Source organism: Ornithodoros turicata, chromosome 4 (assembly GCF_037126465.1).
Source record: "Ornithodoros turicata isolate Travis chromosome 4, ASM3712646v1, whole genome shotgun sequence".
Lineage (NCBI taxonomy): Eukaryota > Metazoa > Arthropoda > Arachnida > Ixodida > Argasidae > Ornithodoros > Ornithodoros turicata.
In genome coordinates, this window is record NC_088204.1 from 52478158 (window position 1) to 52492250 (window position 14093).

Sequence of the window (14093 nt, forward strand, 5' to 3'; positions counted from 1 at the left end):
TATGTGCTACACTGCCGCTAGTGCTGGATTACTGATTTCACCAGTACAGTTCCCTTCTGCTGGGTCACACTCCACCTCTGTCAGGGGCAGCCGATTGAAAGTGGGGTCCCTGTTTTCATCTGCTTCTTGGAGAGGCTGTATCTTGGGGGCACCTGAGGAGCGCCTGCATAAAAGTTTATTAAGCGTTATACAAATACGGTGCAGAAGCGTGCGAACATTACTTTTGCTGTTCTGCTGGTCCCCCAGTATTCTCTGCCCTTTGTTTTGGGGCTTTTCGTGGTTTCTTTAGGCAGGGCTGCTTGTAGCTTGGGTACTGTGGAAAAACTGAAGGCACGGCTGTTGGCTTGAGCTTTCTTATCTTCAGCCCTTCCTTGTAGTCCTCGGGCATAAAGTGCCGCGAGCACACCTGGGATCGGTCGTTTGGTCGCCACAGCTCGTTGTTGCGGCCTAGGTGTAATAAGATTCTTTATCGTTAGAAAGGCGCTCGCAATCACTTGGGAGAAGGGGCTCTACTTTAGAAAAACAGAAGCATGCTACTCACCAGACCTTGAAATAGCCTTAATCCACGCCTCACGAAGCCCGGACGACGGGAACTCGTGAAACGAAACTTTTTGCAGATGGGCACGCAACAGTAGACCATGTGAACAGTTCACCAAATGACACGTAACAGCCTAACACACGCGAAACTAACAATTACAACTCCTTAACAAGCGCTGATAACGACAGCAGCATGGCAAAGTTGGAAGTAAACACGCCCACGGCAAGTGATGAGCAGGCTACACGCTACACGCGTGCACGGAGGACAGTGGTTTAGCAGCGCCACTCCTCGCGGCAGCGTCGGAATTACGTACTGCCAGGGCGGCCGGGGAGGAGCGCGTAGTGGTTAGGTCTTCTCTCTATTTAGTAGGTCTTGGCCACACTTTAGAGCGTTGACATTTTTGTGGGTTGATGTGTGGGCCTTAACAAAGGACCAAAAACGCTTAGGTTCCCTATTCAAGGAGCCTTCCACCAATCTAATATGTACATTCTTGTCACGAGCGTATAACCTTTTCACAAATGCCCGATACACGCTGTAATTCCGATACGAGAAAACATCTCGCTTGGTCCTAAACAGACGGTAAAAATGTATTTTGTACTTTGCTATGGCGAATAGATATTTACATATTTGGTTTACCTCTAGTGACCTAGTAGCCCACAGCATTAGAGAGGTGGTTCAATTCAGTGAAAATAGACACTTGCAAGGCATAACGCAGTAATAGAGAACAGCAACAGAGTGGTCCCAAAGGATTACATCGTGGTTACAGAATTTATGAAAACGCAAACATGCAGCACTTTACAACGTGCAGCAAGTTTCAGGAGTGTTAGAGAATTGTTCATTGCGGTTACACCCAGTACAATTAATAAATCCCGAGTCTGAATTCTTTAAGGCTGTAAAAACAAACCACGCAACTCATGGTGGTGATGAGTGTCTCGACAACATCAGTTTCAATACAATTTTGAAGCAGAAAGTCAACTTGATACTTACAGGATGATTCAGTTTTACTCTCCTTGCCATTTTCTACCCATGTGATCCTTTTGACTCCCAGTGAAGAAGTGTCTACCTGCACACCAGGTAAGGATGCCACGAGATGCTCCAAGTGCACACAACCCTGACGCCAGGGTTCCTTGTCACTTGTCCGTGGGATGGCACCAAACTCTGCCTCGTAGCATGCCAAGAAACTGAAACATACCGTAGGTCAGTGACTACAACTGAGGAGTACACTGACTGAAAGGGACGTTATGCTATTGCTGTAGTATTGTTGAGCCACAACTAAGTGAAATTAAAAATTTCTGTTGAATTCTGTCACACGTTCGTCATGCTACATCTACAAAGGCAAAACATGGGCCTAAGGCCCTCTGTTTTCTGCTGCGGCAAATTCAAGATTCCGCGGCACTGACTCGTAAATTCTGCTATTTTCCGCAGCGAGCAGTCAACAGCTGCATGAAATGGGAGACACTTTATTTTCTTGGATAATGTGGGAACAAAAAATATGTTATAAAATTACAGATTCAAAGCACTGTTGTGGCTCAGCATTACATACATGACATCTTTTGTTCTCATCTGGTGCGGTCTGTCGCCTGAAATCATTTTATACCTGCTGAAAGATTTTTCAGCATCAACAGAGTTCATAGGAACTTTATAGGAAGGAGTTTACAATACATGCCCTGGGGAAGTTACATTTTTAGTACACCTCTTTTTGTGCTTGGACTGTAGCCGTTATTTAAAAGTCTTAACTTCTTGAAGGCAACCTCCCAGATATCATATCAAAATCCCCCACTGCTACCGCTAAACTGCATACGGGAGGGACGACGCCCCTTCCTCAGGCGAAGTATACACAATAAACTTGGATTAGTGTTATCCTAACCTAAACTACAATCTGCCTGTTTTGTCCTGCGGAATAAACAATTTCGTAAAGCAGGCTTCAATTTTGTAGGGGCGGCTTCACCTCATGCAGGCAAGCGTCAGGTGAAGCCCACTTTCGGGAGGCGTCATTCGTATTCGGCGAATAGTCAAACTATCCGGAAATCCGAATGTTCGGTATTTCAATTCGCGAATCGAATACTTCGAGTGATTGATATTCGATTCGAATTTGAGAACTCTAATATCCATACACCCTTAAAAATAGAGGATTCCGTGAAACTCTGTGCGAAACGAAGGATTCCGCGATTAATTCCGAATTCCACGAAATTTTGCGGAATCACGGAATCGTGGAAAATGAAGGGCCTTAAACATGGCACATGATGACATTACATAAGCAAAGTGCCACTATGTACTAAATTATGTGTCTTCAGAATCTTGCCAAATATATGCCGTTGCTATCCACGTGTCTCGCTCTCCATTATATACGAAAATGTCGTTTCTCTGTCTGTGCAAAGCGAAAGTATACATAACATTAATTTCTACATTTCGAGAAGTATGACATCACTAGGTTCTATCTACTAACATGTTGCTCAAAATTGCTTATCAAAGGATCATTTCTATAGGGTTCATGCACATGACGTCATCTGCAGGAGACCGCCACTGTCGCTTGCAGGCAGTTGTGCTACATCGAGCCATATTGTAGGTCCCATCCAAGCCGCTACCCATATTGCACCCACCGTATATTTGGTGTTTCAGAGTTATTGTGCCGTGTGATTTGTAGCATATCCCTGCAATTTCCATGTTTTCGACGTTAATATTCACCCAAAAAGCATATGGCAGCGAACTAATGCAGGAACATAACTTCGAGGGACCTACAGTATGGCAGCGAGGTGACATCAGTGAATGCAGGCACACTTGCAACATCGGGTGAAAAGTGGAGATGTTCGCGCTGTTGTTAGGAGAGACATGTCCACTCTTAATGGTATCACCTACATTTGGAACAGGTGCCATTACAGTGTTCCGTATATGAATGGCATGATGCCCACTGCTGCATTTTTCAATGCCGACTCAGTGAATTGTAGCCCACAACAGTTCTCGCGAATGTTCCATTGGCAACATTTATCTTCACGTCCCTCGAACAGTGACACTAGTCCACTTCGCAAAACGCATTTTGTTTTCCACTGGGACTGCTCCATGGCATGGCTGGCGTGGCACGCGCATGAATGCGCACCATGGACTGGAAACACCGATGCATGAGCTGAAGTTTCATTCACTGCTTAGTGCCGAAGCAAGAAAGAGTCTGGTATAATTTGGATTGTGGCTTCGTAATGGAATCAAAGTTTAGAATTACGTATGAAATTAAGTATGAAATTAACATAGCATGCAACATACTTTGAAGCGAACTTGTTTTTGCATTTTAGTGCCCCTTTAAGGTCCACCCAAGTCAAACGTGAAACTTTGGTACACTACGTGCATCACAACACAGTTGAGGATTTAATGGATTGCCAATTACTTCTGAACATTTATGTGAGGCCTAGAGTTCAGTGAAATTCCAGTTAAATATTGAAAGTTTGTTGGCGTTCAGTTGAACACTGCTGTTCCCCTTGCCACTGCACGCCAAAACCCGCGTCTCAAATGTTTTTGTTTGTTTTTTGTTTTTTCGATTCATGGTACTCAGTGATATATAATAACCGTGGTTGCATGCGATGATGGCCAGGTAGAGATAGCCAAAGCAGCGTCATCTATTGCCTTAGTTGTATGGACAGTGACGCCATGTACGTGGGTGACATTGTGTTACAAGCGCAGCTAAAAAGGGACAAAGGGGAAACAGACAACAAAGAGCTTTTGGCACTGTTCCGCTGCACTTGTAACACGATGTTCACGTACCAACAAGCCCAAACTGCTGCATTACTTAACTACGTGGGCGAGACCGGCAGGAAATGCGACACACGGATTAAAGAACACAGACAAGATGTGGAAAGGACGACCAATGCAACTAGGTCAAAGACTGAGCTCGTGGACCACTGCTGGAAAATGGGGCACGTGTTCGACTACTAAGGCGCAGTCACTCTGGCATGTGAACAGCGGTGGGGACCGAGAAAGTTCCTTTAATCCTGGCATATCCAACGGGAGCCAACAGCACGCAATGCCAGCCATGACCCACTTCTTGGACTCTACTGCGGCCTTGGCAAACCCCTAAATAGCAGGACTGGTTTCGGTTGCCCCTCATTTTCGTCCCTAACTGATGACGTCTCCCGCATAGGAGAGGAAACGTCTAAATAAATTGATAATTTTTTTGTTGCGTTAAGCCGGTGACAGTTTTGCATTCTCCTGGAATGTATTTTGCGATGTAATAGGGAAAAACCAAAATGCACTTTTGGTTCCTGGCCAAAAGATATTGAGCTGACATTGCAAATTTTGTACTTCACTTCAAGTTATTAAATTTCTTTCAATTCAAATTTTTAAAAATTACCTTTAGTACATGGCAAAAGTTCCCTGCAGATAAATGCCATTTATCGCGCATTCTTCCGTAGCATCCTTTTTCATTAAAATTTCTTACATGGATATACCAAAGCACCCTGCACATCTGATAGGTGACCTAAAGCAATGTCACCAAATACGTATTTCCAATAAGCATAATTTGCAAAAAGGAAACAAGATGTTTGGGATGGAAAAATGCAACACAATCTGGTTGAGAAGTTGCTATTTTACTAGTCAAATGCTAAATGGCCTAGTAAGCCACTGCATATGCTGAAAAGGTAGCGAAGCATATCCAAGTTTCTTTTTATATATATTGTCAGGAAACTGAAATGAGTTCTACTGCTGTCAGTTATAGCACATTTTACTGCACAGGTTGCTAAAACAGTCAATTTGAAGAATGGCAAGATTTAACATAATTATCGCATGTAAACAATAAGAGAGCATTCACATACAGCACGCACAGAAGAGCGCAGAAAGCAAATTGCTTTCGGAACCTCTTTGTGGCATCCAAACCCTTGGAATGACTCACTGGGACACCTTACCGATCTCTTAGTCACAAAGAGACATGAAAAAAAAATTGCTCTTCCACCTGATATTGCTCAATTTTACGGCTGTTGTAGTAAAACCTGATTTTCGAAAATAGAAAACTCAAAAACACAAAGCACTATTTATAGCTGTCTCCTCAGTGTAGAGGAACACCTGTCTACAGTGCCTTGTGTAGTAAAACCCGGTAAAACCAGTTTTTACTGTCAACTTGCATCATGCAAAACTTGAGAAATCCCTAAAGCGTGCCAACACTGCACTAAGCACTGCACATTTAGCACAGTCACTTGGCACATAGGCGCCGACTGCGGGGGGGCGCGGGGGCCCTTGCCCCCGGAACATAAACTGGGGGGGGGGGGGGGCGCCGCCTCCCCCGGGAAGTCCCGCTAAGAGACTGACACCAACCTTTGGGGTTCGGCGCGCCCGGGTCAAAAGAGCGAAGAGGCACCAACCCCAAAAATGCATATTGCAATTTGTAAAATATGTATCCGCCCACCATACTCATTATCACAGTAGAAGGTGAGGCGAAGAAACACAGAGGATGACACAATACATAGCCCTGAATTTCGCCCAAAGCAATCAGATCAATGAAACGAGGCAGTCGAAAAGGTACCAGCAGCTACCAGTGAGGTGTAACGGTAGGATCTTCGGAACGCATATCCGTTGGGAGCGGGTTCAACTCCATTTCAGGTCAAACGCCGATGATTCAATGCATTTTGTTCCTTTTGCACTCAGTTTTCAAAGGTGTAATGCCTTCAGTTGTGCACATGTTCACTGTTTACGTTCTCTCTGTTTCTTCTGTTTTTGTTTCCTTTTTCTGTTCTTCCTTCCTCTTACTTCTATACCAGTTCTGCATACATCATAGGATCAAGCCAGAGTGTGTGATTCTTCTGCTTTAGTTTTGTGTTCTTCATTTTTCTTTTCCTTTTCTTTCCTTCTTTTTACTTTCTTTTGCTTTCTTCTTTTCTTTGCCTTTTTTGTCTTCCCCCTTTCACTTTTTTTTAAATAACAAGCCGACATCCCATCTGGCTTACGTTTCCTTTCTTTTTTTTCTTAATAAACATATCCCTCCCCCCCCCCCCCCCCAGCCAGAGTACTTACTTCGCGGTGCGCCCTTTCTGGAAAACAAATTGCACAGATCAAAACCTTTCGCGCTATACGGTATAATGACACACACACTTTCATCAGATGTCTTAATCTGAAATTTTTTTGGATGGCCCTCTGTACTCCTTTAACGTGTCCACATGGTTGTTTCACACAAATTCAGTGGAAACCGCTTTTAACATATGTCGCGGGACCGCTGAAAATCCGCACTATAAGCAGTACGGCACTATAACCAAATATCACGTTTTGAGGCCAATATATGCCCGATACTGAGCACCCACCTTTCTGTTATATCATGTTGTGCATCAGACTGAACAGCGCGAAGATTCCTCGCAGAGAAAACAATTTATTCAACATTCTTAGGGAGCCTGGAAAAACGCAGTGATTTTTGTCTGGCGTAGTTTCCCGACCGTGTCTTGCACGTGCGTCCCCAAAATCAGCGCGACAGCCGAATGCCTGGTCGCTCAGTCACGAGGAGCGTTCTCCGCGATGGGTGATTCATGCTTAGGAAGTCACAGACAAATGCGCTCTGTCCTTCGGTGACCCCACTATAACCGGTATCCCGCGTTGGGATGGACAATTATAAGTAGTATTTCTATACATTATGTTCTATGGGAAGAATATTGAGGGTCGGGATAAGCCGCATTATAAGCGGTCCCGCACTATAAGTGATTAAGTTATAAGTGGCCTTCACTGTAGATCACAAGCAGCACTGCAACAGGATTGAAAGTGTGCACCTGTTCATGGGCAGTAAGCCGCCGTGTCTGTCTAGAAGAGCGTGAACTCTGGGTCCAAGTGTAGCAAGGGAGATGCAGACTTTAGGCAGCAACTCCGGAGTTTTCTCCCATCGAGCCCAGCCGTCAATCTGGCCAAGGACAGGTGACTTGTGATGTTCACAAAGCAACGGATCATCAGGCAGCTCCAATGAAAAAAATAAAGTCAAACATAAGGGTCTCTTAAAGTGGCAAACATTTAGGAATGTAGAGCTCAAATGTCTATGCGATCCCATGCATCTTGTGATGTAAACTGCAAGAAATCAGTAGTATATTCCATTACATTCTTACGTTCCAATCACCGGTAATACCTATGGCAGAAATTACCATTTCTTTTCCCAGGATGGTGCAACTGGAATGCCGCACCTTTTGAGTCTTTATTTCGGAGAAAATTTGGTGTATGTCCTTCAGAGTTTCATTCTTTCAAGACAGTGTTTTTCAGTGCTTTTCGGTAGGGCTGTGCAAATATTTGAAATTCCAAATATGAAACGAATATCTTATGCCATTCGAATGCTATTCGCAACCTATTTTCTAATATTTTTGCAATAGTACTGAACAGGGATCGGACACGAAACTCAACCCGAACCAAAAACCTCAAAAAACCTTTATTTTTTGCTGAACCAGAACTGAACCAAACCAAAATATTTTTCCTCTCGTGTTGGAGCAAACCGGAACTGAACCAAAATAAATTCAGGCGGTTACCGGTTCACAAAACGGTTCGAACGTAATGTACATTCTGAGATATCGGAATTATGATTTACACCGCGAATTGAGCCGCGTTGCCAAACGAATTCGAAACCAAAGCTGAGCAAAACAAAACTGCAACCCAACCCAAGTGCACAAGGTATTTTGTACTCGCACCTATTCGTTCACTCAGTTGTGTTAGTTTTGTGGTCGTCCTTTTGGCAGCTATAGGCTTTCCTGGACACGACTTTTGTCGTCCAGCAAACTAAACTCTTCGTTTTAGGCTGTGAAAATAACGGCCTGTCCCTAATCAGGATATAACAGGGTGTGTACGATGAGTGAACACAGTACAGTACGTTACCGTAATGTTGCACCTGAAATGCAGATCTGTAACACGCAGTTGCTGTGAACTACTGCGGTGTTGGCAACATCAGAGGTACACTTGTGTTTTTGAGAATTGTAAGGATGTGCTTTCTTTTAACTCATGGCAACCTGCCCAAAACTCACTTTCCTGAATTGGTTCGAACCGATATTTTGCTCTGTTGTGGAGCTGAACCCGAACCGAATCGAACAAAATGACATTTCCGTCCTACACACCGTCTCTGGTTCCTTCCTCCAACTGTTTTGTAAATTTGATTGTGCAGTTCTAATACCCCACAAAGCGAAAACATTTCGCAAAGTTTCTAGCCACATTAAATGTCACTTCATTGCTCCTTCGAAGTTCTTAAATACCGCGTAAATTGCCGAAACAACAAAATAAGCCATGCTGACCTAGACTTTCTCTCATGAATAGTATTCCGAAATGCAGAAACAGACGAAGCATATTTATTATTAGGAAATATTTGTGTAAGTTAGTACACTTGGAATACATGAGATGATAGCTTTATAAGATGTAACCTACCAGGTCTCTCTCTCTTACAGCATGTGAAGAAGAACTATCTTTAGAGTGAACCTTTGCATTGAGAGTCACCATCCGTCCTGAAGGCGTGTCCACAACAGATACTTTGTCTCGTAATTTGTCGATTTCTGAAAGACTGATGCTGCAGTTGTACCTGCAATGACGACCATGCTGGCATCATGCACATTCTTAGGAAACAGTCTCGCTAAAACAAAGCAAAGTGGCAAAGGGTTAACAAAACTTAACTGTGAAAGCTGTACGATACTGATTTGTACTTTTAGATTACATAAACTCTTTGCTTGGTGTACATTTGAAATACACTGGCTTGCACCGGTAGCCAATACACTCATTTGCCCACAGATGACAGCATTAGCCATACACAATGCAAGCACCTCAGGTGGTATTTCTCTATTCGATATCGGTGCATGCCCATGCAGTGTGCTTTTTTTTTTCAAATTCCGTGTTAAAAGAAAGCGGCATACAGACGCGGGCAGATGGAGAGAAGGCAGCAGGAAGGAGTGGGGGACAGGGGGATTAGTATGCACCCTGGGCAGACTTCAGGGGGAACTGCGTCGATATTCGTCTGGTAAGTCTGCAAGAAAACCCAGGGAAAATCTCAGAGAGCACAGCCGGCACAGGGATTCGAACCTGAGTCACCTCCCAGTCTCAGTGTGAAAAGCGACCATCGTAACCACTATGCCACGGGAGCTGGCCCGCACAATGTAAGAACGATCAACAAGGACAATTGGATGGCTTACCTCCTTTGTAAAGGATGTGCAAGCATAGAAGAGAGTTACAGAAAGTTGAAAGTAGAGTTTGGAGAGCATATACTCCATTCCGGTACGTCTACAACTAGGCTGCGAAAAACGGCATATTGTAAATGGAAAAGTGGACATATTCCAGAAGAAAGTGATTGCGACAATGGCAACCAACAACATCCAGGTGGAGCAAGTCATCCTGGAGAATATGGAGGTAGCCACTGACCTTGCCAGAAACACTTGCGCCGCATTGTGCATGTCCGCCTAAAAATTGCAAAGGTCTCTGCCAGGTGGGTGCTAAAATCCCTGACTGCAATGCAAAGACAGCAGCTAGCAGATGGGACAGCTATCTCCTGCAATTATGCAAGTGACTACCGTATTTGCTCGAGTCTAACACAGCCCCGATTCTAACGCACACCTTCCAACACGCGAAATAACTTGATTCTAACGCACCCATTAATCTAACGCACATCATCTTTGATGGTGCAATAATACGCCGTAAACATGGCAGATAACAGCACCAAAAGTGTTTATTACACGCAGTCGTCACCAGAGGCACTTTGCATTAGAGCCCTGCACGGGCACGGGCCCCCAACCTGGCCCGGCCCGCGGGCCGAGCCGGGCTTGTTATTGGCTGTGTGCTCCGGGCCGGGCCGAGCCCGGGCCGACAAAATACGCCACCACCGCGGGCCGGGCCAGGCCCGGGCTGACAAATATGTTTCCGAGAGTCAGGCCCGGCTGGGCCACGCAGCTAATGCCACACAATGGAGATGCCTCATGATCTCAGTTGTCTCGCGACGTAAACACCCAATTATTATTATTATTATTATTACAATGGAGATGCATTCGTTCATATCATCATGCGCTTGCATTATTCCTGTGCATATTTTGCAAAGACAAGCAAGGGATACTGCATTAGGCATATGATTCGACCCTCTAGAATATTCTGAAAGGCACTTTACTGCTCCTCACTCCTCACATATTTCACAATCACTTGGCAAAGCTTGGTGAGAGGGGTATGGACTGGGAGAAGGAGTTTGTCGACAGCATGCTCTACCTCCGCAAAATCTTGACAGTGTAACGATAACGCCCATGCCCGCGTACGTTCTGGATTTAATTTGGTCTGGTGCGGTTATGGTGTTAAACCGCCATCACTTGTATGTTTGTCTTCTCTCCTTATAAATTTACTGATAAATTTGTTTGATAATTACCAGAAACGCGTACGTCGCTGCTGGAAATACTATGCCGGGATCTACTCGCCGGGTCACCGGGCCGGGCCGGGCTCTATTCGCTTAGATTCCGGGCCGGGCCGGGCCGGGTCGGGCCGCATAAAAATATGAAGGTCTGGGCCTGGGTTGGGCTGGGCCATTTTTCGATGCGCCCGGGCCGGGTCGGGCCTGGAAAGGTCGGCCCATGCAGGGCTCTACTTTGCATCACGGCATGTCATCCTCCGTGACCTCAAGCACGTTCGTAATGGACCATATCTTGAGAGAGTTGTTGTCACCATGATTCCCATTTTCTTCGGCAAAGTCAATGATTTTACGCTTAAATGCAGCCTTGCTTCATAGTAACTGATGGTTAAAAAAAGGAACAGGCAGAGGAGTAGGTCTCGATCCCTATCTTTGTAAATAACAGGAAACGCAGATCGTTATCTTCAGGAGAACTTGAGGACGTGTGGTCTCGCTTTTCGCCACCGAACACCACTTTTGAACACGACCAAAGTGGGGTGATGCACGTCGCCAACCTCCCCTGCGCCATCTGTTGCGGTCGTCTCCGATTCTAACGCGCACCCCTTTTTACACACACACAAAAAAAAGGAAAAAAAAAATGTGTGTTAGATTAGAGCAAATACGGTATCGCTTACTTATACGGTACTAACGAATCCCTCATATATTCTGATAACCAACTAAACCTGTTCATGTTTTGGCAGGGACAGGGAAAGGGAAAGGGTTCTAGAAAAAAGAAAAAGATGTACCTAACGACTGGGCTACCAAAATGGTCAGTAGTCCACGTGGTTGCATGCATTTACTTCAAAAACAGTACCCACACACAGACTAAAGTGACGTTATGACAATGACTTCCCCCATTTCATCTTGAATTACTTCAGTAAATGAAAGAAAGAATGTTTTGATATGGTGGGGAATAAAACACCTACCAGAGAAGTGAGGAGCACACTGAAGGAGTCTCTTTTTGTTCTCCATCAAAATATATCTTCATGACTGACAGGGGTTTCCCTCCTTCCTTTTTTTTGTGTGTGTTTTATTTTTATTTTTTATATGGGGACTTTCACTTCTGCTATGTGCAGGATATAGCATTATTGCGCATGTCATGGTGTGATTGAAAAAGGTATGATTGCAGAAGAGCATAACCAATCTTGAGAAATCGCACTTGCACACACCATAATACCAAATTGCTAAGTATCTTGTATGTGCAAGCAACAGGTCAACAGACAGTTGAAAGGGAGTTCGATGCTGGGCTTGTTGGTATGTTTCCATAACCTCCGTGGCAGAAGCACCTGTGGTTCGTCCGATTTGTGTTGCGGTTCATTGTTGTTCTTCTGTGTGTGCTTCTACCACCGAGGTTATGGAGACAACCAGGGTTTTACATTCAGCAAGTGGAGTGTTTTGCCACGAGTGAATCTAAAGGAAGTTACACAAAGCTGATATTTCTGATGACGTATCACAGTGGGCATCAGTAGGAGTGTCATTGGGAGAGACTTGACTCTGACACAGCTGTGCACCATTAAGTCACAACATGAACACAAACCGAATGGAATGTCAATAATTGGCTGACTCGCCTTTTCTGCGAGCCTCGTGAAATACAAACGTAAAGAGGCACTGGGTCCAAAGGCAATTTCGACCATTTCGCGATTTCGTGGGTAAAAACGGCACACTTTAGCAGGAAAAAAGTTTTGGTGTATAAGTCTCTTGACAGGAAAAAACGTTTTCAGCAAACATTTTATGTGGTGCTCGGAAAATTTCATGATCCGTGAAAGCTGCTTCCACTATTTGGACACTAAGTGCTCTCGTAAAAGAAAGTTAAGAAGTTTGCAGCTGTCCTGGGGACTCAAGGTTCATCAAAGGAAGGTGAAACACATGAGAGTTGTGCATTTCACTACAAGAAGCAGAGGTATAACTAAGGCCCTCTGTTTTCTGCTGCGGCAAATTCAAAATTCTGCGGCACTGGCTTGTAAATTCTGTGATTTTCCGTGGCGAGCAGTCTACAGCTGCATGAAATGGGAGACACTTTATTTATTGGATAATGTGGGAATCAAAAAATATGTTAGAAAGCACTATTCTGGCTCAGCATTACATACATGATATCTTGTGTTCTCATCTGATGCGGTCTGTCGCCTGAAATCATTTTATACCTGCTGAAAGATCTTTCAGCATCTACAGACTTTATAGGAATGAGTTTACAATACATGCCCTGGGGAAGTTACATTTTTAGTACACCTCTTTTTGTTCTTGGGCTGTAGCCATTATTTAAAAGACTTAACTTCTTGAAGGCAACCTCCCAGATATCAAATCAAAATCCCCCACTGCTACCGCTAAACTGCATACGGGAGGGACGACGCCCCTTCCTCAGGCGAAGTATACACAATAAACTTGGGCTAATGTTATCCTAAGCTAAACTACAATCTGTCTGTTTTGTCCGGCATCATAAACAATTTCGTAAAGCAGGCTTCAATTTTGTAGGGGCGGCTTCACCTCATGCAGGGAAGCGTCAGGTGAAGCCCACTTTCGGGAGGTGTCATTCGTATTCGGCGAATAGTCAAATTATCGGGAAGCCTGGATATTGGGTATTTCGATTCGCGAATCGAATACTTCGAGTGATTGATATTCGATTCGAATTTGAGAACTCTAATATCCACACGTCCTTAAAAATAAAGGATTCTGTGACAAACGAAGGATTCCGCAATTGGCGATTTCAGATATTGCCCTTGTGCTCCGCACGGGGGCCCTCCGTCGCCCAAGTCACGCGCATCGCGCAATGCGTCGTGGGAAATGGTTTACATTCGTGCTTGTGTGCCTGTTGCTCGAAGGTGTGGGAGGTGAAGGAGAGAGAAAACCGAAACCGTTTGCGCTCTTCTTCTTCTCTCTGACTCATGAAAACTAAATCCCAAGGTGCAGCGGGGCTTTCGCACCACGGCGCTCTCTGGTGGGCCATCCATGCAATTTCTGAAATCGTCTATTAATTCCGAATTCCGCGAAATTTCGCGAAATCACGGAATCGCGGAAAACGAAGGGCCTTAGGTATAACACTGAAAGAACAAATGTGCCCTGCAGAAGCAGACAAGAAAAAGGCGCACACTGAGACAAAGGGCGCGTTAAGTAGCGGCTCTACCCAACATGTGCGGTGTAACTCTAATCGATGCCTCCTCCTATATCTGTAATGTCTGGCAAGACGGTTGCTCCGCACTCCAGCGCTCCTATCCTGTTCCTCCTCTC

At 44.7% G+C, this 14093-nt stretch overlaps 2 protein-coding genes across 7 annotated transcripts in view; both read right to left on the reverse strand.

Moving 5' to 3' along the window:
• The window catches only part of LOC135391545 (meiosis regulator and mRNA stability factor 1-like), a gene marked incomplete at its 3' end in the record, with an annotated part of 73442 nt that overhangs the window by 18107 nt on the left and 41242 nt on the right, over nt 1–14093 (reverse strand). For all 6 annotated transcript variants that reach the window (XM_064621842.1, XM_064621838.1, XM_064621843.1 and 3 more), the window contains 3 exon segments: nt 1526–1719; nt 7267–7448; nt 8888–9038. In XM_064621842.1, coding sequence (XP_064477912.1) covers nt 1526–1719; nt 7267–7448; nt 8888–9038 — 527 coding nt within the window.
• Nucleotides 7–554, reverse strand: LOC135390504 (uncharacterized). Its single transcript, XM_064620200.1, has 3 exons — nt 542–554; nt 222–447; nt 7–163 (listed from the first exon to the last, which is right to left on the reverse strand). The coding sequence occupies exons 2-3, from the start codon at nt 386–388 to the stop codon at nt 7–9; spliced, it is 324 nt and encodes a 107-aa protein (XP_064476270.1). The 5' UTR covers nt 389–447; nt 542–554.

Coding starts and splice junctions, on each gene's coding strand:
- LOC135390504 (XM_064620200.1), bottom strand. CDS start 388: ATGCCCGAGGACTACAAGGAAGGGCTGAAGATAAGAAAGCTCAAGCCA. Junction 164..221: donor GGACCAGCAGAACAGCAAAA/GTAATGTTCGCA, acceptor ACTTTTATGCAG/GCGCTCCTCAGGTGCCCCCA.